Source organism: Symphodus melops, assembly GCF_947650265.1.
Source record: "Symphodus melops genome assembly, chromosome: 4".
In the NCBI taxonomy this organism is placed as follows: Eukaryota; Metazoa; Chordata; class Actinopteri; order Labriformes; family Labridae; genus Symphodus; species Symphodus melops.
In genome coordinates, this window is record NC_136694.1 from 4,979,006 (window position 1) to 5,006,523 (window position 27,518).

The window sequence follows — 27,518 nt, forward strand, 5'->3', positions numbered from 1 at the left end:
CTCAGAGCTGCAGATGCTGTAAATCAAAGCTTGTACACAACAACATGATGCTCCCTCTGCTTACAGGTTTGTGTTAAGTGCTTATCATGTCAGCTGTGTCTCATTTGTATTTAATCTAGTTTCACTGTGGTTGGTATTAAAGAGAAGGGTTTAACTTAAAACAACGGTAGGACATGCCTGTGCATTTGACTTAAAGTTGTAACATGCAAGGCGCAGCGGTTAGTACGTGTGTCCCATATATGGAGGCTATTGTCCTCAACGCGGCGGCCCTGGTTTGAATCCAACCTGTGACTCCTTTCCCGCATGTCTATCACCAGCCTCTCTCCCTGATTTTCATCTCTATCTGGTCTCTATCGGTCCTGTCTCTTCAGTAAAGGCACAAAAAGCTCCTAAAAAATACATCTTTAAAGTTGTGCCATGCAAAATAATAAAAAAACATGTTGGAAGAAGTCAATGAGGAGAATAAGAAATTGTTAATTCAACCTGAGGCTTAATTTTATGAAAAAAATGACAAAAGTGATGGTTGTGGAGTGTCTATGAAATATGATGTCATGTAAGAGTGAAAACAAGAGCAATTCACTGAGGCAGGTTTTTCATGTCAGTGCGTTTGTGGGTCAGGAGGAAGAGCGATTTGTCCTCTCATTAGGTTGATCCTTTGTTGCTTCAGCCCTCAAACCTCATCTAACTCCCACATATCTCCAAAAGGCATTTGGGGGTTAGATTACATCGAAATGGCATTTGACAGAAATCGGACGCCCTCCCTATCAATGATATTTATAAAGATTCTTAAGCCTGATTCTTAAGATGTTATCTATAAAAGTGATCATTAATGTAGGAAAGCATTTTCTTACGGACTAGCAACTTAAAAGGTAAGAAATGAATCAAAAGTTGAACAAATCACGATCTGAATGCTCACAAGCCTTAAATTGTTGACAATGTAGACAAGCAACAAGACTGTAAGAAGCACTTTATGCAGATAACCTCTTATTGAGATTAAATGTAGGATAGGTAATTTTCTACAGATACACTTATTAAGATTCTGTTTGAAATTGTCTTCAGATCCTGACAAAACTCATGTCCTCTGAAAAAGGGACAAAGAAAATCTATAATCTGCAGCAGTTGTAAGCCTATAAAAACTCCAACCAATACCTGCCACAAGGTACCAATGTGATGAACCAATCACAGCCTCCCTGTCTCCCTGCTCATTCTCTACCCCATGCATGCACAAGCCCTCACTAAAAGCACGAGCTGACGTCTACTTCTGGACCAATGGCGCTTGTGCATGTATGTGAGGGGTGTGGCTTTTGAGGGAGCGCAGAGGCAATGCTTCTATCAAAATCATGCTAGTTTTCGAAAGTTCCCTACCCTGACTTGAAGAAAAATTAAAAGGTAGAGTCACTTGAAATGTTGCAAACACAATGAACACTGGGCACAGCCACAAGAAGCACACACTCACGTCAGGATGTAATGAGTATGTTTACTGCTTATCCCTACACTGGAAGCTACTATATAAGATAGCTGCCAGTGTTTGGCTCCTGCCTGTCCATAAGAACGCAATCCTGCTCTGTGTCTGCGGGTAAACAACAAAAGGTTCACCCTAGTTTAAGAACGAGCTTAAACAGCTTAGGGTTTCATCTCACTATGATTATAGTTTCTCCTATTTGCAGCATTGTCCATGTTTGTCACATTCATCAGTTTGAATCTCGTCCAACTGCTGAATTGTTTCCACCTCTAAATTCACCTGCTCAGTGCCATTGTGCTCGGGAAACACACTATTTCCCTGCCCAGAAATGTCCCATGTTCAAACAAAACCAAGCAAAACATGAAAAGTTACTGACTCTCTCACTTTAAATCAACCTATAACATACTGTAATTTGACAGGTTTCAAAGGTTGTGTTACATTCAGTGCAATTCTTCCCCCCGACTGTTTTCCAGTATTAAAAAAAAGACTTCTAAAATTGGGTCAATGCACAACTTTATTTTTCCTCCAAACTGAGCAGCATGATATTACTGAGGGAAATATTTAATTTGTCTTCAGTGTGTTCAGACAAACACATTGTTGCTTTGTTGGTGAAAACTTGTTTAAGCCCTTTTGTTATAAAGATTCTTGTGACTTCCATCACTGAGCAGTACAAGTTCTATTATATGATACTTAATCATGTCATTGACTTTAGTCTTCCTGACTTCTAATAGCTCACCATGTCATGAGAGAGGGTGTCAAAGAGAGACAGACAGGCGGATGTATAGAGACTGAGAGAGAGAGAGATGTTTAGCAGCTGCTCAGAGGAAGGCCACTGAGGCCAACAGGGAGTGAAAATACTCTGCTATTCTTAAACGTCTAAAATAACAAAGGCAGACATGTGCTGCTGCTGCTGTAACGCCCGAATTTCCCCATTGGGGATCAATAAAGTTATATCCTATCCTATCCTATGTCACGAGTTCAGTGTAAGGATTTGCGTTACTGGATATCAGCAGATCCTTTACATGCAGCCAAAGTCTTTCTTCAAAAACATTTGGTATGTTGTACTACCAATAACTTACTTAAGCTAGAGGAAGCATGCTTATGGTCAGATAAGTACATGATCAATAAGGCTAGATTTAATGTCATCAAATTTGAGGTAGCCCCATTGATCTTTACACATGCAGCTGTTTTATTATTGTTTAACTGTGTAAATTTGATTTATATTTTATTAGAAGTCTTTGATGTTTCAATTTGAAAACATCACAAAGGTGCGACTGTGGCTCAGTTGGTAGAGTCATCTTTCAACCAGAATGCTGAGGGTTAGATCCCCAGCTCCTGCAGTAATATGCCCTTGGGCACTTAACGCTTCGCAGGCGGATATATGAATGGGATTAGTTATTTCTGATGGTCTAACTATATAGCAAACTCTGCCATCAGAGTGTGAATGTGTCATGCAGGGTAAAAGCGCTGTGAGTAGTCAAAAGTTTATACCATTTACATTTTCTCAGGTTCAGCTTTTGACAGCTATTGTAACATAGAATATTGAGTGCATACTTCTTGGTATGTTTAGTATTAATAAAAAACACCTTATACTTTTTGGTCCCATTCATTCACATCAATGTTACCACCTTAAAGTAAAATCCCCAGTTCCTAATGTACGTTAAGCCTGGAGTGCCATATTTCTTCCACTTTGTAACATTAGAGAACGCCTCACTTTGCTTCTTTGCTTTGCGCTGAAGATCTTCAGGCTCTGCAGCTGTTCACATCCAACATTTTCCACAGCCTGTCGCGTTGTTCATTTTTTCTTTTTTTAATCTTTTCCACGTGTATCACATAATTCACGTCTCCTAAATTTAAAAGCACTTTAACTCTACATTCCATTCTGCTGACTCAACGAAACGCCTTTAATCCTCTGCCTGGGATGTTTTATTCTCCTGTGCTATGTTTTGAAATAGTTGCAAGCAAATCCAGAAACAACTTTGCCCTTTCAAAATCTTTTTCTTTTTTCTTTTTACTGTCTGGGGTAGACGCTATCTCGTATGAGTTTGTAGGGAAGAAGACCTGATGCTTTAGTGGTACAGTGAGAGGAAACAAGTCTATCTCCTGTGCACAGCAGCACAGAGGATTTAGAGGGAACTGCATGGCAGCAGTAAGTGATAGGTTGTAGAGGAAGGGGCAGCAGCCGCCTGGTGGAATGTGAACATGCGCTAGCTTTTCACACTGAAGCAAGGAGGGATTTTACTCCCTGTCTGGTCCACTTAGCTGCTGGCCTTACTTGGTAATAGTCTGCTCTCCTCAGACAGAACACCTTGATGTGTCTACTTTTATGAAAGAATACTAAAAGAAGGGAAAAGGGGAACTGGAAAGAAGCCGTGACTGATGTAACCCAACCTCCTGGAGGGAGAATTAGTCATTTTTCCTAAAGGACTAGTACATGTTTTGTGGTCAAGTGAAGGAGAAGGGAAGGAGTGGCATGGGTGGGTGCTGGTGGAAGAACTGCTGAGCCTCTCTCATTCAGACTCTTCAGAAACATTTAAATCCTGTTTACGTCTCAGCTTCTTATCAGAGAACTTAACAGATCCAAATCTCAAGTTTCCAGACTGATGATGTCAGGGGCATGTGGAATCTAATGTGGAAGTACTGCATTTCAGTGCGGACGATAAGGTAGGGGGATCCTGCTACTGAGCACCAGAGCATGAGGGTGCATGGCTGGGAGACTTTTAGAAACTGGTCCATGTGCAGGGGGTAATCACAAATATATTTGGATTACGCGACTAAATCTGAAGCTTTGAAGCAATTCTCATATTAAAGAAATGTAAAGAAGCTTTCAGATTTAATGTAAGGGGATGTTTTTATCCAATAATATTTTTTTTAAGTTCTGTAAAGTTTGCTTTTTGTTTTTTGTTGATGATGATCTGGTTTCTTACCAACCCTAAAATGGTTTCAATCTGTTTTGACTGGTCCTGCAACTTTAGTCCAAGTTTTAGTCTTCAGACTTCTTTTCATAACAACCCACATGGATTACATTAACGATTAAAAAAAACCACAAATACAGAAAAGTTAAGCATTGTCAGCAAATGTTTGGTGGTGTTGTCTGAAAAAAAAAATCTTTAAAACCACATGTTTCTTATGTTATTGGCTCGTGAGTCAGTGCGCTCATCCATGTTTGCATGTTTTCCAGCTGTGACCATGAAGTTTATTCCTTGATTTTGTGAGAAAATGTAATCATGTGGAATAAACCGATTTATTTAGTGATTTTATAAAGGGGCAGAGTCTATTTGAAAATAAGTCTAAAAAAAGATATATTTAGTTTGGATTCTCACCTCCATGTATCACTCAAATTGATTTATTGAAAGTAGCATATGCAGGATATACTGCTGCTGTGTTTTATCGTTCCTATGGGGATCTCATGCTTATGTAGAAAACTGTATGACACTTCTTATTTCCATGTGGCGTTCAACAACAAACTGTTCAGTTTGTGTTATTGAGGACAGCACACCAGTTGAAACAGGTCATGAAAGATTGCCATAGGGGATGGGTTAAAGCATCAATGGTTCCACGCAGTGATTTCACCACAGAAAGGCTAAAATTAGTGGCCATTGTGGTGAGAGCAGCCTGAGTCAGCAGTAGCCAATCACCATTCATAAACTCCTATGGTCTGTAATTCCAGTCTCCATGGGATGGCCAGCCACAGCCTGGAGTTCCTGCTTTAATACAGAAATGTTCCCCCATCTCAGTGAGTCCAGTCATTTGATTGAATTACTGATCCCAGCTTGGTACAACACACGCACTACGTCTGTGTAACTTGGCCATCAAACATTTTCCGTCTCTGCTGATTTCTCATGAAAGCCACAGTTACATGGTTTTTCCTCCTGGCTAGGAGTTCCTTGTGTCTGCTCTGTTAAAAATGACCACACAGTCACTCACTCATGTAGACAGGACCAGAAGCATGAGTCAAATGTGTGGTATTTTTAAATGACTAGCTTAAATGGTCCTTGTCTGTATTTATGGTTTGGTGTCACTATTCACTCTCTTTGTCACTGTATAGCCTAGCAATAACAATAGCAACAGAGAGATATTATCACTTTAGGAGGTTGTTTCTGCTCAGCTTTGAGCAAGCAGTCATCCAAAAATACTTTGGCGTTCTCATAAGCATTCATTTATTTGACAAACTTACAAAAAGAGTCCAAATTCGTAAGTTATAGTTGTTACGTGAGTGAAACCGTAACACTGAACTAAAAGAGGCTGAAAGAGGCTGAAAGCTCCATAAAGCTAACCAGAAAGTTAGTTAGGTCATCGCTATCTGTTATTTAATCAATGCATGCACAATTGCATAACACATATGCCACTTTTAGAGCAATTTCTTCAGACACTCCTCCTTCAACCCTCAGCACCCCCCTCCCCTCCCGCCTCCACACTGCCCCTCCCATCCTGTTTCCCTAGCAGGGTTCTGTATGGTGGAGACGGCAGCAGATGACTGCTCATAAACATCTATAGATTCTGCGATCAATGTCAAGTAATATTGTGCATTTTGAAGTTGTTTTGGCTGTCGTATGTTTGTCTTCTCAGGCCAGTGTTTTTTAAATCAAGAGGGGTGCATCCGGGCTGTGTTGGTGCAAGCTACTGTATATCCAGACTCAGAATAAGGATCAGGTTGTGATTCTTCTCAAGAGCTCTGAAAGTAAATACAGAATGAACCCAACACATGGACAGTCATTGATAGATGTCCTTCAACTCAAAATGCCCATCACCAAGAGGGAGCTCAAGGAAACAGCGCTACTGTTCTCTCTGTCTCCTGTGCACAGCAAAGGCTTTTTACGGTGTTAGTGTAGAGACTGACAGATTGACCCTTTGGTAGCACTGAGAGAGAGAGAAGAAGGTGGTGTCGTCTGCCTGCCATACATTCCTGGAGACATGAGTCATACCTCAATAACTCTCCTCTCTCGCATGCAGGACCCGCTCTCCTCTGACCCTCAAGTTCAGTTTTTTCTCTCTTAATGCTTGACTACATACCAACCCCATCTGTGCACTTTTGTGTGTGACTGGCTATCTGTTGGGTATTTTTTTAACCTGCTTTGCAATAAATTATGTTTGCAATAAGCTGGCCCTTGCTCTTTTTTGAACTCTTTGCAGGCTGTGTGTTTCTACAGGCTGCGTGGTATGCAGGCCCTTTAAAAATGATTTGCCAGTGAAACAGTAGAGGCTGGGGAACCTGATCTGGTCTATTCTACTGCAAGCCAAAGGAGCAAAGCGTATTATTTATTTAACTCAGGAACCAGACTGGAGTTGAAACTGCCAGTCTGATGTGACCTGCGTGTCTGTTTGTCTGCTGCTTTGTTCCCTGAGGAGAGAATGAACAGTATCTCCGCTAAAGTCGACAGAAAATCGTCTGGTGTGTCGTCAAATACTCCGACATCGTAGATTTTCCTGAGAGGAGAAAAAACAGCACATGTGTGGTGAGTTATATTGTATGTAGATCTACTTCTGTGTTGTGAAGTTGGACTGATCTAGCCTTCCAATAAGGCTGCACTTTTTGCTCAACACCCCAGGGAGGCAGTGGACTTAGAGGGCCTGTGTGCCTCGTATAAACATTACTGACATCTCTCCTCCCGACGTGCTGTAGCTGAGCTGTAGTGAACAGTGGTGAAGAGCAGTTTCTAAGGAGTTCAGCAACTGTAGCAAAACTTAAGGGGACAAAAAGGAGGCAAAGTGGATCTTTAACACAACACTGAGACAAACAAAGCAGCGAGGGAAGAGTTAAAGACTTGTGGTGAGTGAGTGTGTGTGTGTGTTATTCGCTGTTGGTCAGCTGGAACACCAGAAAAACCAGATATTATTCGACCTTTATTTGCTCGTGCTACTGAAACGTGTGATAGAAATGCACTTGCTGAGAAAAATGCAAACTCAGTCCTCTCATGCTCTGTGTCAGGACATCTATCAGTGAGCCTGGCATCTGTGCTCAATCGATTACAAGGTCACTTTATTTCAGCAGCCATTCCTCTGCAATTTCACACTTTTGGTCTTTAGTATGTAAGGAATTCTTTTCATCCTTATTAGCCTTGTCAGATCTGGTCTTGTTATGTACAAGGTAATATACCTTGACCGCGTGTCTGCAGGGACAGAGACAGGAGGTCAGGAAGTCGGCAATTACAGAAAAGTTCCATCTGTTCTCAGAGCCTCATCTATCAGTGTCTCTTTGAAGCTGCGTCTACACACAATTATTTTTTTCTTTACTTTATATAGATAATTTAAACTCCAGAGTAGTAACATAAGCTGTGCATAAGGCTGGCCTCTAAAGTTTTTTTTGTTGATTGACTGAAGGCCAGTTGTGCAATTAGCTGTTATTGATTGTTGTATTTCCACCTGCAATTTTATTCTTCCTCTTTTTCCCCACACTCCAGGTAGGTTTTTTGAGATTTTGCCTTCGTAGTACCAGGAGATTAAGCAATTACATTTCAGCTTGGCAGGAATATGATCTCATTTATTGTTCTCAATACATGCTTGGATGGAATTGTAATGGATTCAAATTGCCATAACGATGAATAAATGTCTCTGTAATAACTCTGATGTCATTGCCATTCTGTCAGTTGCTGCACTCTGAGTCCCTTTTAATCACTTTCAGGGGCTATAATTGGCCCAGTCCTAGCATCAGTGCTGACCCATGGCATGGTCAATAATGACCGGACAGTGGCTGGGGAGTTCAGGGAGGCATCTGTCACCTGGGGTCCTCTTAAATCTTTTTTGCATTTAAAATGAGGCCCAGCTCATCCAAGATTAATGGGCACAGCGGCCCTCAGTCAGGATCTCTCTATCTAGGCCCTGACCCTGGGCTGTCAGTGGTCCAGGGGGTACGTCCAGCCTTGGCCTGTCTGCCCTTTGAGGTGCACAAAACCTGACTTCCCCCTGACTCTATCATGACTCTGATAACAGAAATGTGTCACCTGCTAATGGCACTCTGCAGGATTAGAGACACAGCAGTGCACTCTGGATCCTGCAGCCACATAAAAGCTAAGCTCTTGGCTACATTCATGCTGGCCTTTCTCTTCCAAAGTGCCTTTCCCAGTAGGAAATCAGAAAATCCATTATTTTACCATCAGGGCGCATGCCACCTCAAACTTTGTATAAATAATGACTAAATTCTGCCCAACAACTGGAGGTAGCAGTCATCAAATCATTGCTGTGCATATGCACAACTTGCCCAAAAACCACAGAACAGGCACAGTACCATTGCTGACATCACATGCTGTGTGTTTTTAACAAAAACATCCAGAAGAAAATTGGGGAAGGAAACACAAGATGGTCTTTTTCCTTTTCCAAATTCTTATGAAACGCCCGATCTTAAAATCAAAACAGTGTGTTATAGTGGTTAAAATGTTATTTTTTCATGGTGCTTTTATGCTGATCTTTTGTAAGAATGTGTGCTTATACAAATTGCTTTCCATGTATTTTGCAGTTTCATTAAGAACATAAAAAAACTAAACTAAAAAGTCATAAAAAGTTTATGAAACACAAGCCAAACAAAAGGAAGGTTTGTTTTTCCAGGTATTTACTTCAAAACCAGTTTAGTAAATATCACTATGTGGTTTTTCAGCTCTGTATCCTACATTTATCATGCTACTTATCTGTGGCCTTGGGACTAGATTTTTGTAAAACTCTCCATCAAATAGTTTTGTTTGTTTTTAATATGTAATTAGCTGGGAGCTGCTGTGGTTGACCAACAGAGGGCGTGAGAGGTTGACAAGGCTGATTAAAAGAAGGGAAGATGTTAGAGAGTCATCATGTCGTCCTCTGGTTTAGAATAGTTTACTGCATCTCTCATTTAACTCATTATAGACAGACAGACAGAGACTTTATTATTATCTATTATACACCTTTGAAAAAGCCCTTTCAAAGGTTTAGCTATTATAATTCTGTATTCATCATGTGATGAAAAATGAAGCAGATATATCAACAAGTTATTACCCTCTGATTGTTTATATTCCTTTTTCTCCTCCTGTCCCATCTTTCTCTGGAGGATCAACCCTGAGCTGATGGGCCTGATTTGAGCTTGGGGGGGTGTTGATATTTACAGAGGCTGGGTTTCACAAAGATTAATAGTTCGGATACCAGCTGCAGCCTGCATTTTCATATACCAACTAATAAGCTCAATGAGTGCTGGAACATTGAGAAAATTACCATGGAAACTGAAGTGGCATGAGCTCATCAGTAAATCGGGCTGGTATGAGCCTCTGTGCATTGCAGCACATCAGTAAACAAGACAGATTTTCAAATATTTCAGCTATATAAGTCAGGACTGATTGATCGGTGTGGCGAAAAATGCTCATCAAAATTATAAAGAAATAATGTAATGTGGTTGATGAACTGCTGTTTGTTCATCGATGAGAATAAATCTGTAAACTAGGGGTTTTATGTAACACTCCTTTCACTTGATCTATCTAAGTATCTAAGCTTTGTATTGTGACTTTAAACTAAGATACGTGTTCAGCAAACAGCCATCACAACAAGCTGCATATATATTGCCAGACCTTTATGGGTTTTTCCATTATAGATTCACCTTGAAAGCTTGTTGATAGACTTCAATTGTAAATCGTAATTCAGTGGTATTGTATTGTATTGTATAGGCCATGTGATTGACTGGTGAGCAGGGTGTTCCCCACCTCTCGCCAAATGACAGCTGGGATTGAGTGTAGCCCCCTGTGACCGCCAACAGGAGAGTGGTATACATAATAAATTCATGGATTGTATAGCGGCTTTCTGGTGTTCTGCCTACTTAAAGCGCCTTTACATTGCATGTCACACTCACGTCTGATAGCAGAGGCTGCTAAGTAAAGTGTCTTTACTGATTCCAGACACATTCACATGCTGCTGGCGTGGCAGTGAGAGCAAGTTTGGATTGAATGTCTCCCCAAAAAACATTGTAACATGTGACTGTGGTCGGATCCGCAATCTTCCATTTGGTAGACAACTGATCCACAGCCGAGCTTGCAGGGTTGTGTAATAGGTTGTGTGTGTGTGTGTGTGTGTGTGTGTGTGTGTGTGTGTGTGTGTGTGTGTGTGTGTGTGTGTGTGTGTGTGTGTGTGTGTGTGTGTGTGTGTGTGTGTGTGTGTGTGTGTGTGTGTGTGTGTGTGTGTGTGTGTGTGTGTGTGTGTGTGTGTGTGTGTGTGTGTGTGTGTGTGTGTGTGTGGCGAACAGCCACTTTACCATGTTTGCTGCTTGCAGTTATTTAGCAACTGACAATGCAGAGGTAACCCTACAGTCCTTTATTTCCATTTCTTTGGTCTGAACCAAATACAGTGTGTTGGTTTTTTTTTGGTTCCGTCTTGCAAAGTTTGTGTCATAGTTATTTTAGTCCTAATTTTCAGGATATAAGGCCCCATATATCCTACATAATGGAGCTCAATAGGAAGCTATACACCAAGATGTTAACAATAAGCTAGTACAATCACAGTATCACAGTACAATCATCTTCTTCCCTTTCCAGCTGAAGATCTCAGTTCTGATTGGTTTAGTACTGGGTTACTTTATGGGAGGAAAAAAGACTTGTCTTGTGTGTCTCTTGACTGTAGGCCTACTGACTGAGGTTACCATCCACTGATATCAGCATGTGTTTATTGATTTTCTTTGGCCTCTTGAGGGCAGCACAAAAATCTATAAGCAAAATAATGACATACATCACTATTTTTCATCAAAATGGCTAATGTGTTTTCATCCAACTGGCTAAGTGCAAAACCAGTCAATGAGAGACTTCAAGCATTAAGCATTCAGTAAGCATTTACTCAGGATAAGATCTTAACAATCTTGTAGTTGTAAAAGCTTTTTTCACAAATGCACTGCCAGCCTGCCCCTTAAAGTTTACCTTATCGGAGTGGAGGCAAGACATGAGGAGAAAAGACACAGCAGAAATCTGAGCTGGTGGAAGAAGTCACAGGGATCAGCACATTATGACAGTTTTCGCCTTTTTGTCAATACTAGATGTTATCTGAAGTAATCGCAGTAGCATCGAGCATATTCAGGCGAGCAGAATGAAGTATGAAGCGACCTCATTACGTGCACAAAGATCGCACTGGTCACATATTTTATTTTATTATTTTAAAAGCTCTTTTTCCAAGCCCTCCCACTTGTAGTGATTTTTTTACAAATATTTCCTGCTGTCTTTACATTTCTTCTGACTTCATGGAGACAGATGTGTAATGCCCCATGCTTGAGATTCACAGAAAAAAAAGGTGTATTTCACTGTTTAAATTCATAATTGCCAGCATGTTGGCATCCATGTGGCTTTTTTCAAAACCAGCAGGGACCAGTTGAGAAACGCATCTTTTGCTACATGGCTGCAGGGCTGTCATAAGCTCTGTTAAATTGTTTAGTATCTGATGATAACTTACTCATGAGTAACTCGTGTCACATCAAACAGTCATTAAGCTCATAATCAAGCGCTGCTTGTCAAGAGGCAAGTCAGGGAAGTGTTGGGGGCCACAGACCAGTAGTGGTCAACTTGGGCTGACAAACTTTAAACCACAGCGTCGCCTCAATATGTGCAAATGTTGCAATGATTGTAGGAAACCTCTCTAAGGGGGCCCTGTCTGATAGCACTCACTCTCTGTGCCCTGCTAATTGTCCTGTGCATTGTTGAGTGGAAACCAAAGTTTGTCCATGAGAGTTACTGAATAAAAATGTAGAGGTGTTATTTATATGGAAGAAAAAAAAACGCTGGTTGGGGGCCCCCACTGAATTTTTTTTTTTGGGCCCCAGCATACTCTAGAATCACCACTGCCCATTGTTTGTATTGAAAGAAAATACTGAGTGCATCTTAAAAAGTAAGAGACAAACTATTTGCTTATATGCAACCTTCATCAAAGCACAGGTCACATCCTCAATCAACCGACAATAAGGGTTAACTGGTGATTGCCCCTTACCAAATGACTTCCTCCCCTCTATACTGTGACAGAAATAACTCCTGCATTGACACTGAGGACGAGTGGTTCCATGACAGTACATTGAGCCTTTAGGTGTGAGTCCACAGCTGTGTGGAAGCATGTTTTATGAGCAGGGTGAGATGGCCATTTGATTGGGGGGCAGGTGGTGGACCACTGGTAATTACTGGGCAGAGCTGCTACACAGTCAGTGGTCCCCACACACCAATCTGTCTTCTTCTGGTCATAATGAAAAGCCTTTCAACATCTTATTAGCTTTTAATGTCACCGTGGGTGTGGCTGGGAGAACAGACCTGTATGCATATTTATATCTATTCACTTTGGATTGAAGAGCTGTGTGATCCAGGTGCAGATAATCATTCTGAGGGTGTGTAATGTTTTCATGAGTGTCTTTGCATGTTTATGGGGCCATTTTATAGGCACAGTTATCCCCCAAATCTCCCCAACCCCTCCCCCGTTTATGGATTTTGCAGCTGAAGACACAGTAGTGGTATCAGCTCAATTACAAATTCAGAGTCAATTACCAACACATTGGAAATGATAACTAATATCAGGGGCAGAAGGGTGTCACTGGCATTTTCTCCCACATATACTGTGATATTATTTGCTTTAGTTTAACATGGGTTTAGCTTTCACGTTCTCTCTGTCTCTTCTGATTAGAAGAGTTCTTCAAAGAGCTGCTAACAATCAGTGTTGTGTTTCTCCTTTGTGCCGCCAGCTTTCATCTGATCTCTTCTATCATGTCACAGCGACAAGAGTTGTTCCGTAGATATGAGCTCTTATGCTGTATCAATGCAAGTTCTCTTTGAAGACAGACTTTCTACATCAAAACATTTTCTCTTTTTTTTTTTGGCCTCGCAGTATATAATACTCTCTCAGTGTTTGATAAAAAAGTTGTCATATATTTCATTGAGCATGTCATTTTTCATAAACAAAAACTACAAAAGAAGATGTTTTGTGATGACATGTCAGAAAGTATTTTTCATTTTTTGTTGAGTGGTCAAAAGCCATCTTGTTTTCTGGTTGTTGTTGTTGTTTGGTTTGTTTTTTTCTGCGGCAGGGCTTTCCATAAACGTGTCTCATATCTGACTGTACAAGCTTATCATTTTGTTTTTGCCCTCAAGGAAGAAGCCATGTTGAGTGATTTCAGAGTATCTGGCAGATTGTTGGGTGATGCTTGGCTCTATCTGTTCTCAGGTCTGACATGTGCTGTGTGAAATGTTGTTAATAAACACCAGCTGGTGTGATGTATTATGGCTGTTTGTGTTGGTTTGATAAGCAGAAATGGAGTCCATGTTAGAGAGGGCAGAAAACAGAAGAGTAGACGGTTTTGTGTTTAAGCTTAAAACAACTTTGATCTTACTTTTGAGCTCTTTAAAACATGCAGACATTTAAACACACAGCACTTTATGTTTTGTTGTCTTCATATTGTACATGCTAGCCACAGAGCTCCAAATACTGATTTCCTGACTTTTCAATTTTTCTCATAACTATCTTTATCATTTGATTGAAAAAAACCTATCTACTGCATCACAAGAACAATAGTATACAGTTTCTAAGAAATACTACTGACAGTATCAATGACAGTATACTTAAAGGATATAACTTGGCTCTTCCCCAGGTGAACTATTGATATTAAAATACCACACTGTCAGAAATAGGGGTACAGAAGGGGTACATTTCTGTCCCTCCAGGTACAATTTTCAGTATTGGACCCCCTATGGCTCATTTTTGGACCTGAGGTTGATCTTTTGTACCCTTATTAGTGCTTAAAAGGTATCCTATATATCCTATAGGAGATTCTAGTTCAACCGAGAAATAAACCATCTTCCAGGAAAGTGTTTTCATCCCCATGGTCAGAAGGGTTTTCACAGCTGACAAGACCTCCAGCTTTGAAGTTAAGTTTTCTCCAAAATCTTCAAAGTATTTTTTTGAAGATGAAGATATGTTCTTGTTCAGGCCAGCCGGCAGCCTAAATCTTAAATATATTTCATTTACTACAAGAGAGAGAAACCAAGAAAGTCTTCATGCTTAAGATTTTTTCGATCTTTAGAAAATGTCTTAATGTGGTTATAGATTTTTATAAGAGATGATTAAAGCTCCTCTGATGAGTTTTTAGCTGGTTATGAAAGAGGCTGAAATCAATACCCATAACACTCTTTGACCTTCAAAAACAAACAAAACCAGTAAACTGATAATTACTTGATAGTATTTTTTCATGCTTATGACCACTGGCACCAGGTAGGTTTCAGACAAAGTTGACCACATTAGTGACAGAGATCCTCAGTGAGTGATACCAAACACTACTCACATGTAGGACAGGATCAGCTGCTTACGGCACTTTTGACAATTTACAAATGGACTGAATACATGATTGTGACGTTTTTTCCAAAACTTTTTCTCAGAAACTTGTGTAAATGATATCATGTCAAAACATGACAGTCGTTCCAGGACCATGACCGGCATAACATCCACAGACTGATGCTTAAACAAGCAATAAAACAACAGTGAACAGTAAACTTGTTTATTTTGATGTAAAACAGAAAGCACAACAGAAAAACTACAATAAATCCTTCATTGCGCTTGGACAATTTACAAATATAATCCTTACATAAAGTCAGTTAAAACAGGAAGTGAGTGTCATAATGTCACCCTTCACTTTTCCCCCTCTTCCCCCCTTACACGTCTTTAATTTAGGGGTGTTTTTAAACCATTCCAATTGTCTAATGGTTTTTTCGCTTTCTTTAAAAAAAAAATGTTAGTTTTGCTATCCATGCACAAAACATAGTGAGTACATTGTAAGGTATATTATAGAACAGCTGGCAAAACTCTACAGTGATACTCAGGTTGTAATAAACCAGATTTATCCTTTAAATGATGCATCATGTCTGGCCCATGAGGTGCCACTCACCAGCCCTGACAGCAGGATGTGACCAACATCTCTCTGCACACGACAGTAAACACTCATTAAATCCAGCTCCACGCGTGCACACAAACATCTGCCGTCTGTTGCCGCGGTGATTCACTGGATCCATTCCAGCACCTACTGCAGTCATCCACCGGGGTCTCTGTCGAAGTATACACTACGGCATGCTAACTCTGCCTGCAGCGTCTTTTATTGCTAGCGATTCAAGCCAAACTATCGAAGACACACCTCTTGAAGTGGAAGAGGGCCACTTTGTGACACTAGCCGAGCCCGCTGTTAAGACATATCAGTGAGCATATGCTTCAGTGATTTGAAAAAAGTAGAAGTAGATTTGAGGCTCTTGTCTTCTCCCTGCAGAGGCTTCACAGTCTGACATCACACGATTCAGGATGTCGCTGTCACGGACCCGCCTCAGATTCTGGCTGCTGTAGAGCTGCAGCCTGGATCTGTGCAGGGCAAACAGAGGTGTTCTTTGAAGGAGGGTTGTTTCTGTTCTATCAGAGTCGCAGTGATTTTATCTACCTGCTGTGTGTGAAGTGTCTCATCGTGCTGAAACGCACTCTCCTCTGAGATTTTGTTTGCCACCATCATCCTGAGCAGCTTTACCCTTGATTCAATTAGCGGATCCAGGAGGCCGCTCAAACAAAGCTGTTTCATGAAACGGCTGTTTTTAGAACAGCAGTTACACATTACATCTGGACACCTCTGTGTTGTGACAGGCTGTCAGGAGATGCCGTTGAAACCTGTTCTTGCTCTCTCACTCTGGCTCTTTCTCTTTGTGGCGTAGAAGACGACGATACTGACGGGGTGTCAGAATTAGGGCCAACACAACACCAAGCCTCTGGGCTGCCGGCTGCTCTAATGAGCTCCCATGAGTGGTTAGCAGACTGATGGAGAAGGCCTGTCCTCTATCTCCTCCTTCTTTCTCAGTGGGCCTGGATCTAATTGGTGGGAGAAGAGAGAGAGACTTCAGAATTACAGGAGACAATACTTTGGACAAGAGAGAGGAGGGGGGAAAAATCTATTTCCACTTCATCTGAATGCAAGCCTCTTCACCCCAATTATAATTTCTAACACAAGCTGGAGGATTACATCAGCCAATATGTCCTCCGCCCGAGGAGAAGGACATGTGTGAAGTGAGAGGTGTCAGGTGTTCTTTTCGGGAGAGCCAGAATGGGCCAAAAAATCTGCTGTTTGTTCACCTAGTTTTGATCATATTGTTGGCTTTGAATATCTGCGTGCTCTCTATACTCAAGAGCTCCAAATATGGAACCATGGAATAATGATGCCCTCTACTGGTCAGATATAATCACAATCAAAGAAACATCAAAACACTACAGATTTGATTTCATTTTTACACCATATCATATCAGCATGTAATTAGAAAAAAGACCCCAAGCAAATCTGCAGACTCCTAAACCATGTTTTTGGCCTTCCAGTTTGTAGCTGCCTACTTTTGATCTTTCAAAGTTACTTATGGGTCACCAGCTACTACCATAACTTAAACATAAGGCCTGCTATTTGTATTATTTACCAAAAACACTAAATATTATATTTAGTTTCACCATAAAGAACTGAGAGTTAGAGCGTTCAGCACTTCACAAAAAAGATAAAGTTAAGTATGCAGGGTACACTACAATATTCTTGCTCTTGGTTTATTGATGTCTTATCGCATCTTAAAATCAGCTTCATAAAACTAAACGTGGTCTTCTATGAATCATTTTTTCATCCCCACTATACCATGCACATAAGACTTTACAGGCCTGATTAATGTATGCAGAGATTCCTTTGGCTGTCAAACCCCCTTATAGCACAGGCTGAGAGAGCAGACCATTTTAAAGGACGTACTGTAAGACCTCCTCCATCCATGGTGATTAGGTTCTTTGTGAGGCTGATGAGCACGTTGTCTTCCAATTTATGGATCAAGATTTGACCCAGACCCTGGGACTAACTGTTGAAACCTAAACCGCTCCCGAAGTTAAAGACTTGATGAGATTTGCTCCTTAAAGAAAGTTTGGCACTTTGCCTGCCAGTGTCTGCCATCAGTTTGAGATGTGTGTGTTAAAGGTTGAATGTGACATGCATTGTATGCTCTTTAAATGGTACAAAGACCAGACAAGTGGTGTATAAGTGAAGTCTATATCACAGATCATGTAGTGCCTCTAAACCATTGAATATGATTACATTGCTCTACTGAACCGAGCTTTTGATTTACCGTTTTCTTTCCCTTCCTCTCACTGTGTTTCTTTCTGAAATAAGCTCTGAGTTACATTCACTCACCATTTATCTCAGAGCAACAACTGTGGATCTTTCCTCAGCTGACTGCAGAGAGCTTTAATCTTTTTCCCTCTAACATCAAAATTGTTTTACAGCGTTTACAATACAAAAGAGGTTTCTGGGAGCTTTTTCCCTCCACACGGTGACTTATTAACCACTGTCTGAAGTATTGATCTGAAGTTGTGATGTGTGTCTTCGGATTGTGTAGTTTGTCTGAGGCTGATGTGTTTCCACCCAGGGGAGGAATTTTCAGCTGTAATGCTACGCCAAAATGTAGTGTCGATGGCAACTCAAGAGGGATTGCAGTATCTTGTTTGAGAAATGTTTGTTGTTTAAAGAAGCACCTTATTTTATCTTAACCAAAAGCTTGGTGCAAACAGGTTTTTACTGGTGACAAGTGATACACTATCTGCTTTCATTCCCATCCATATAATCTTTCAAATATTTTTTCCAACAAAAGAACTAGATGGCCATAAGTTCCCTGCCACTTTCTTCTTTCACACTCTCCCGTGTGCGTGCTCCTGCACAGCATATACACTTCACACTGCTTTATGTAGCAATGTGTGAAACAGTGCAGCTGATCCCCGGACTGTCACAAGCTGTCCTGCTTTCAGGGGCTTATGGAGAAAAGGTACCAAGCTGCTTTATCCTCATTAGCATCATTACATTATGACGCGCCTACAGCTATTGTTGTTTACTCTGCCTCCAGCCCGCCCTCCCTCTGTCACCCTTGTTTTTCTGCCCCTCCCATGCCTCTCACTGAGCACCACTGGTGTATTTTATTAAATTTGCAAGAGAGCAATGTTGATAAAGCTACACAAGGTGATGCAGGAGGCCCATGTTGTTTACACATTACTTTTATTAAAGGTGTTAAGTCGTGTAACCACAGAAACCAGAATGCCCTTGAGCAAATTTCTTAACTGTGAAGAGATGCCAGCAAGAAGCCGCAGGGTTTAAACTGACTGGTGAAAATATGAAACAGCACATTCGGTTTTTAAAAGAGTGCCCTTTTTGTGTGTTTTGTGACTGAACAGAAGCATTGTTTAGTTTCGGTGGCGTTATTCAAGTAAATTTGGCCTCGCCTTGCAAACTTGGCATCTCCATGAGCTTTTGCAGGAATGTCCAAATCCACTGCCTTCTCTGGAGACCGACAGTACTTCATGCAGGTGTTACAAGTAGGGCTTTCACACTTGCTGAAAACTCGTGAAAACCCCAGGATATTTCAAGGAGCAGCTTTATGTGTAAACGCTAACAGTCAAAATTTTTCGCTCAGACTTCTACTGGAGTTTCTCCTACCCCTAATATTTTTTTCTGCAGGGGGTCCAAGTGATAGCGTCGTATAGAGGACTTTGTTGCATTGTCTGCTACTTCCCAGTAGTTGCTTCACATCACATCTTGGGTATTTTAAGCCTAGTGGTCTTTGTTGCAACAGACAAATGACAGAATTGGTCCCTATATTCTGTGATGACTGAAACACTGAATTAATTAAATAGAGTTTCTTTAAAGCTTCCTTTGAAAATGGTTTCAATGTATTATTATATTGAAACCTGATTATCGAGGTTGCATGCCCTCATTGGTGTGACATCATGTAGGTGATGTCAATTTATATCGGATTAAAATGTGAGAGTGATGTTTTGATCTTAAGCATTTATGTATTTATTTCATTGAAAATAAATACTCACAGAAGCTTAATGATCCATAATTGAATTGTTGTCCCAATCACCCAAAGGGTCTGTCACAATCACCCAAAGGGTCTGTCACCCAAGGTTTACCTGACAAAAACGGGCATTGGACCAGACAGAATTGCAGACTATCCCTTCTTGGAATGTGATAAAATACTTCTCCTGAAGTGGGCAGGTAACATCTACAAAAATGAATGTAATTCACCTGGTATTTGATTGTTTGAAAGCTCACCAGCTTAACATTAACAGAAACATTTTGTGGACACACAGCAAGTCTAAAATGGGTCTTACCTTGTTTTGCATAGAAAACCAAATCACATACACAGTCACATCACATAGACATTTTCCTCTGAAGGTCTCATACCAAAGGTGATGGTGATATGGAGTAAACTAACATTCGTTCCTCCACAGTTGTCAACATTTGCCTGGCCTTATGTTGACAAAGCAGATAAAGCTGGCACCCCTTCCTCAGGAGCTTCCTAATATGTGTTGAATAAATAACCTATTTATAACAACACTTTGCATAGTCATGTTTTTAAATCTCCAGTCAGCTTTTAGCACTGACTTAATGTAGACCGCTGGGAATCAGTGTTATTTCTTTTTTAAATTCTTCACGGCTTCAGGTGTCGGATGACAAAATGATCTGCGACACAACAGATATAAGATGCTTATAAGTGAAAGCCCCTTCACACTGGAGGCATGGAGGTTGAAAACATTAATGAAAGATATAGTCCTAAAGGAAAGGACTATCTGACCTGAAGGTGAAGCCGTAAAAATATTCAAAAATGTAGTTTAAAGTTAAACTTCAATGTTTTGTTGTTGTTTCACATGATCCGGTCAACCTCGATATAGTTTAGCTTTTGTATTTTTGATTTTGAGTCAGCCTAGGCTGGTTTGCAGTGGTGATTCCACAGTCTGGCTTGGCCCTGTGGAAAATTCTATTTTTGCACCCTCTCGCCTAAAGAGGGAATAAACGGGTGATTCCTTTTCTTTGCATACTTTCATTGACAAACTTGGTTTTCACAGCAATAGTGCATGCAACTTTTAGCAGGGTAAAAAGAGTGAGGGCTGTCAGATGGAGCCCACTTTGGGAGGTTTCCTACTGTCATTAAAAACATTGCAAATTTTGGGCCAACACTTTGGTTCAAGTTTGTGAGCCCTCAGAGGCCCCGATTCTAGTCTGGGGCCCCAAGCAGTTGCCCCCTTGCCTGTTGACAAGCAGCGCCATTGTGGGTGCTTCCATCTTGTGTTGTCACCATTACTGGACATTTAAGAGAGAACATTTGAAAACTTAAAAACTATTGGCTTTTACTGTAAACTAGAATTTCCCTTGCATTCATGTTCATTGCTTTATGTGAAGTAGACGTCTCGTAAGGTCTTAAAGGTAGACGCATGCCTGCGTCTCCTTCTTAATCATTTCACATATTAGACATCTTTAACAACTATGACCTGATTACACAACAGAGAAAAAATGCTTAACCGTCTGCCACATCATCATGTGATGAAATGCTGTGTAAATATAACTCTCTAAACTCTGAAGAATATCTCAGAGCTCTGCATGGCCAGTGATTCTAATGTTAAGTGTCCACTCTGATACAGTGTGAAAAAGAGTGGGGAGTGCACAACACACAAAGTTAGGGTTAGGGTAAGGGTTAGTGCGCCTTGTTAACTTCATTTATTTTCAGAATTCAGCCTCTTCAGCGTCGATTTTGACTTTTCTTTACTGTCTCTCAAAATTCCGCCAAATATCAATAAGAGAACCTATAAACCACTGGCATAACGTAGGGAAGGGGACTAAGATCAGAAAGTGAGTATTCTATGCAGATTGTAATGCTGTTTGAATTAATTTGATGGATGATACATAAGGTACAGCTGTAAGTGGCCCGTAAGCGGACTGTAAGTGGTCCCCAGTGGACACTGATTCTAAATTCAGGTCAAAAATTGTATTTCTGATTTGGTCTTCAAGAGTCAAATTTTGTTCGCATTAAAATTCCAAAGATTCTTTCGAAGAATCTTTTCTCCTTGCTATTTTGTTTCAACAACCCATTTTAGTGAAGGTGAAAACGACTTCGGAAGATGACAACAGAACTAAATTGAGTGCGGTCAGTGCTTTTATATGAAATTATCCTGAACTTTGAAGTTTGTTGCCTTTTTTTCTAGGTCCAATCCCACTGGTGTCTATTTTTTGCTCACAATAGAAAGTCAGGCTTTCAGAAGTGATATAAACAGCTTGTTAAGACGGGGTCTGGCGAGGGAAGATTTAAAGCCGAAGCTGAACTTGAGCTAAACGGGGACACCACCTGTCAGAAGGAGCCATTAGTTGGGAATCCCATTACCAGTAATCCTATAGGCCCAGTGGTAAGATCGTAGCAATAAGGCTCCACTCTCACCCGCCGTCACTGTTTTTTCCTACTGGCACTGCCAACAGTCCTGCTACCTCATCAGTTGTTGTGGCAACAGGCCCATGAGTGCCAGGGTTAGAAGGGGGCACGACCCCTGGCAAACTTCCCCCCAGGTGGATAAAGAAAGCTCGCTCAGGATATTAATGCCGCTCCATGCCAGCTGCAGTTTACAGACACAACAGTAAGTCTCATCCCCGGAGGTCTTTCTCAGAAAAACTACAATTCTATTGTCTGTGCTTGCTTGTTTTTACTTCCCTATATTGTCGGGCTGTGTGTCCAATTGTAAGCTTGTTTTTTAGCCAGCTCCGACAGTTACGTCCCAACATGGCAATTTTCAGCAAACACAAAAACGCTTGCCCTATGAAGAACGCGTCTGTAGGCTTGACTGTTAGAAACTTTTAAGTACCAAAAAACTAAATCTCTCATTTGTAATCTTGTTCATGTCTTATTCGTTTTTAAGTAGTTGCTTTAGTTTAGACAGCATTTCATATTTTCTAACTTTGCCTGTAACCTTTGTTGTTATGGAAACATGATTAAACCTTGCCCTGGCTCTTATAAATGTGCTATATAAATAAAGTTGACTTGACTAAACATCTGTGGCATATGAACAGCAGCTGTAAGTGTGAAGCAGCCACAGTTGTCATTTCAGCAAAATGCTAACTTACTGATATACCAATGGTTTAGCATGCTAACCGTGATCACCGGCTTTAGCCTGTTATGTTAACATTTGCTACCCTGAATTCAAAATACAGCAGCTGATTTGAACGCCTCCGGTGTTACAGTTTTTAGTTATTGAGCTCAGTTATTGACTATTTTAAACCACCAATGAGGTTTAAACATCCAGAGATATGTTCAGAGTGGTCCTGCAATCCACCCAATAGTGATTTTGAACTTCTCATACATTTCCTGTTGCTCAATGATACATTTATATATAATTTGGAAAAGACAAAAGCCACTAAGACAATCAAAAAAGACAGCTTCAGATTAGCTAATCACAAACAAATTTGATTTCAACAATTTTAATGATCATATAAATAAAGGAGATATACTCAAATTGTCTCGTGAGGATGAGGGTCGAGTGTGGTTGTATCTACAAAGAATCAGACCTCCACATCAGAGCAGCTCACAGTCAATAATTCATCGACCGTTTTCTTTTTTTTTTTTTAGCAAAGCTTTGTAGGGCTCAGGATAATCAAAGTGGGGGGAAATTAGAAAATAACACTCGTATAAGGCTCGTATACATTAAGAAAAAAAATGCTTTTTAGTATCATGCTTAGGATAGTCATTTAACAGCTTCTTGCATTTCAAATATATTTGCCAATTAATTTTTGTGGGGTCAGAAATTTAATCTCCTCTATTTGTGCCTAACTCTTAAATCTCGGAGCCTCAGTATCTTATTGACTTCATGAGGAGGAAGAAAAGACGAAAAATAACCTTTTCTCTGAAGGTTTATTGATTTTTGTCTGCACCGCTGCGTGTTTGTCACAGTCATAATTTACCCTCCTTTTTATTTTCGACTTCACTGCCAAAGAAGTCTTTGCAATTTCCCTGCAAACAAACCCAAAGCAGTTCATTTCATTTATTACCACAGGCTCATCCTTAGCAGGAAATGCCAATCTGTGAAATGGCTGAATTACAACATGAGTAACGTGCCCACTTTATTAAGTTTCTAACTGTAAAGCACCGTGTGCAAAGGGAGACCATGACCTTGCAGCATGGCCGGCAGAGGCATTGACTTTCTTGGCTGCATCAAGCTGGACGCACAACTCCAGAGAGAGGGAGGGGAGGTGGAGAGCGAGAGAGAGAGAGAGAGGAGAGAAGAGGGGAGGGGCCAAGTGAGTCGTGTGGAGAGATTGACAAACGGCAGAGAGAGAGGAGGCAGATAGTGAGAGGGTGGAGAGGGCCCGGTCTCTCTCTGAAGCTGGAGGTGAATGTGTAAGGATGGTCCCCCACTTTCCTCCTGCAAGTGTTGACCACGTTCCAGGCTCCTCACTGTCACTCTCTGCTGGTAGGGCTGCTGCTTTCACTTCTCATGTTTCTGCTCTTTTGGTTTTATTTTTGTAATGTCATCTGCCTACGTATTCTGCTGTTGGCTTGTGCGTTTCCTGTGTGAGGTGAGACTATGGAGAGGAGACTGCTGTGGGCTCTCTCATTTACTCTGTTTACACCCACCGCCCAGGCAGGTGTCTGGCAGAGTTCACTGCAGCAGCTGCACTGGCATGTCCCTACCCCCCCCCCTCCCCCACCACCACCACCACCACCACCCTCTACCCTCCACCTCGCAACCATTCTCTCATCCTATCTCTTTCCTGTAGTCTGATGTCATGGCAGCTGATGTTTGTGTTGGACGACACTGGCAGCGAGCTACAATCTAGGGCTGAAGGGACGTTTCAACTTTGCAGACAGTGCCTGGACTGTTGTTGTTGTCCTCTCTGTCCCACACCCCCCCCCTCCCTCACCCTTTCCTCACCCAGTCATGCAGACACTGTTGTGTCCTCCAAGCAGCTTTGCAGACATTGATTGTTGTTTTTTGTAGTTTTCTTTCTTGCTGCATCCTGGTTCTCTTTTGCTGAGCACAGGATGGCTGTGTGATAAATCCCTATTGATCCTTTAAACAGACCCAGGAATAGTTCATTACATCAGGCTGCTCTGTGCTGACCTACACAACATACCTCTTACAAAGTGGATGGGCTCCTCTGCCATATGCCCCATTACTGAAAATGAGATGGTGGGTCACTACAGCAGTCACTACTCTGCCTTACAACATTTCTCTTCTTAGCGCATATCTTAATACAGTTTAATGAGTTTTAGTAAAGTAGACATTAATTCATCAATAATGAGTTTGGGACTTTGGCCTGTGGCACAGGATTATGTGTGACTTGTGTGATCTTGTTGGATATAATTCCATCTCTGAGGCCAGATCTGTTTTTTCAGTTCTTGGTTTTATATCCTCAGGGGCAGGATTTTCAGGTTGGGTAGATTATGCAGCATTAAGCTGCTTGGTATCAGATAATTATACAATGATGAAATCCTCTGTGGTTATGAATTAAAGTGGTCAGAGCTCTGCTGTTGTTTTTAACACACATGAGCATTGTGCTGGACTTTACTGAACGTGCCAGATCTGTACAACACGGCTCAGTCTGGAAAGTGGACATTTGTTAACATGTCCCACATTTACCAAAACATTTCCTGTCTGCTTTGAACCTGCAACTCTACCACATTCAGCAAAAACAAAACTGATGATGCAAATAGTCTTCTTCAAGGATAACACATACACATATCTGCTGGAGGAGCTTTTCCACCAGTGCATTCAAGCATTTAGTTGGTTTAAATGCAAAATACATTAGCATGTGTTTAATAAATCATGCCCCCATCAGAGGAGTTTCAGGAGCAGTGTTCGGAGCAGGCGGGGAGCCAGGAAGCTGTGACAAGCGTCTGATGAGTCATCTTGCATTCAGTTTTTGTAGGTAAAGCTCAGCTGGCCGGACAGAGGCTCACTCTGCTGGCCCACCATTCATGATCACACCAAGGAGACTGGAGTGTAGGATCATTTTATTAATTGCAGTGTTGGAGGTTGAATGCAAACCAAATGACTCATCGAATTTCCCTCGTGACATCTTCAAATTTGAGTCATCGCCTTTGTGTTTGAAGAAGTAATTTCTTTGGAGCTCATCAGAGACAGGAAAGGCACAGAGACGCAGCTGGAATGATGTCTTATTCTTGCTGAGTGTAGGAGGAAAATTCAGTCCTTGGATTTAATTGAATAAATACAGTAAATGAGATGTGTTACAGCTTCATTTTGTTGGACTTCACTTTGTCACCTTGAGAAGTACTGCTACCAAATTTAAACACCTGTTGTCTATCTGTATGACCTTGCATCTCTTATTGGTTTGCTTTTTATTACTAAGCAACATTCCTTGTGTAATGCATAAAAAAACGAGTACAACAATCTTGAATTTAAAAGTAATGTTTGGCTTAAGGAAGCAAATACACTGTTGACTCTCTCTCTGTGCCTGTTCATATGTGAATCGACTGGTGTGCAAGGCGGATTATCTTTCTGTTTATGCGGACCCAGCACTGGCCTTCTGAGTCTCTTGGATTGTGTCAACAGGTTGCCATAAGGCCTACTAACATGTGGCAGGGAAAAGCTGCAGGGGATTATTCAGCTGGTGCTTGCTCTGTCTCCTCCAATTATTGCACCAATTACTGTCAGCAGACATAACAGGCGTTCTGGAGATGCTGTACATTGTGAACGATGGTTTGTCATGTTGTTTCAGTTTCATTGTTAAAACAAGGCTGCATCAAATAAATTACATAGGAGAATATTTGACTTATCATTACAAGCTTTGCCAGCAGTAATTTAAATTCTCGAGGACTGGGCTGTTCAGTTACTTTGGAAATTAATTTTGGAAACTTCACAGATATTTGAAAAACACCAATTTCAGATTTTGAATGTGAGCTTGTCATTGTAAGTGGGTCAATTTTAACATGAAGCATATCTAGGTTTTAAGCTCTGGCTTTCTGCAGCTGAGTAGTTTAGGAGCGAATTTCATTTTCTTCAATGTTGAACTTATAGGTCTTTACTGAATATGTGTTTCACTAGAGTGTCATTATTTAAATGTGCAAAAGATATATCAACAAACTGCAGACATAGAGCCTACCCTTGCATTTTCAACTGTAATTGTCTTCTTCAAATTGGGTGCATTTGAATGAAAGCACAGTTGTTGTGACCTTATGACGTTTTCTTCATTTGTGCGCATATAACAGTTCCTAGAAAAAAAGCCAATCTTTTCTTTAACAGACCATGTGCTCTTGAAAGAGTTGACCCTGTGACCTTTTGAAATTTGGAGACTGAATTGTAGTTTTTTCTTTCTTGTTGTAACAAACAGAGAAAATCCAATCTTCTTCCATTTGAGTCTGTCTCTTTTGGTGGCAAAAGCCACCAAAAGAGTCAGCTGCCATATGCTCCCACCAAAAGAAGAACACTTCTTGAGAGGTTGATATGAGCTATTTGGATGGAGTGTTTTCCAAAAACAAACCTGTCTTTCCATTATTAACTTTTTAAACATTGTAGGAGTAAGGAGGAATTTTTGAGTTTGCAGCATTACCAAAGCTATGTTAGAACTGCAATTTAATTTAATTTTCTGCAAGTACATTTAATCAACTCCAACATCAAATTAAACTTCAAATTGTGTAAAATTCATGTTTTTTTAAGTCCTCTTATGTAATTCCATTGAAACGTGTGAAAAGTTTAAATGGCTCACTTTTAGTTACATTCCATTCTGGTGATAACCTCTATCCATAAACAAAGCAATGAGGTGTGTTTGGTGTTCAGGTTAACCTCAGGGAATGGAATGGATATTTGGTAGGGAGTGGCACTACTTGGTGATTAACATGGCAGGGCTTGTCAGGCTGTTGGGTTGGGTTGTCAGATTTTCAGAGGCCACATTCATCCCCTCAAGGTGCGTAAAATTCTCTGGAAGTCTTAAGTGTATTTCCCCAAATCTACTTCAGTATGGTTGAGACACCAATAACATCATCAAATAACAGCTAGATCAGTGCAGACTTCAAAAGAATTCCAACTCAGGTAGACAAATTGCTGGTAAAGACATGTGGGGCTCAACTTAGTAAAACCCTGTTGATAAATGGTAGAATTGGGAGTCCTAAAAACAAAAAACAAAAAATTGCACTATTCATTTCACATCCTTAAAAAATAACAATTTATTTCACTTCACAATATCCATATTTTTCCAACTTGGGGAAATAACTTCTCCTGACTATCCAAATCATGTTTCAACAGAAAGTTGCTGAGATAGTGCTTCTCCCAGACATAATGG

At 40.7% G+C, this 27,518-nt stretch overlaps 1 protein-coding gene across 5 annotated transcripts in view; it reads left to right on the forward strand.

The window, feature by feature from the left end:
* iqsec1b (IQ motif and Sec7 domain ArfGEF 1b) overlaps positions 1-27,518 on the forward strand; it is a 190,591-nt gene that overhangs the window by 127,515 nt on the left and 35,558 nt on the right. The window contains exon 1 of one of the 5 annotated variants that reach the window (XM_079341116.1): positions 3,470-4,126. The exons of the other annotated variants lie outside the window; for them this stretch is intronic. Coding sequence (XP_079197242.1) covers positions 4,080-4,126 — 47 coding nt within the window. The 5' untranslated portion in view covers positions 3,470-4,079. Of the gene's footprint in view, positions 1-3,469; positions 4,127-27,518 lie in introns of those variants that run through there. 5 annotated transcript variants of the gene reach the window in all.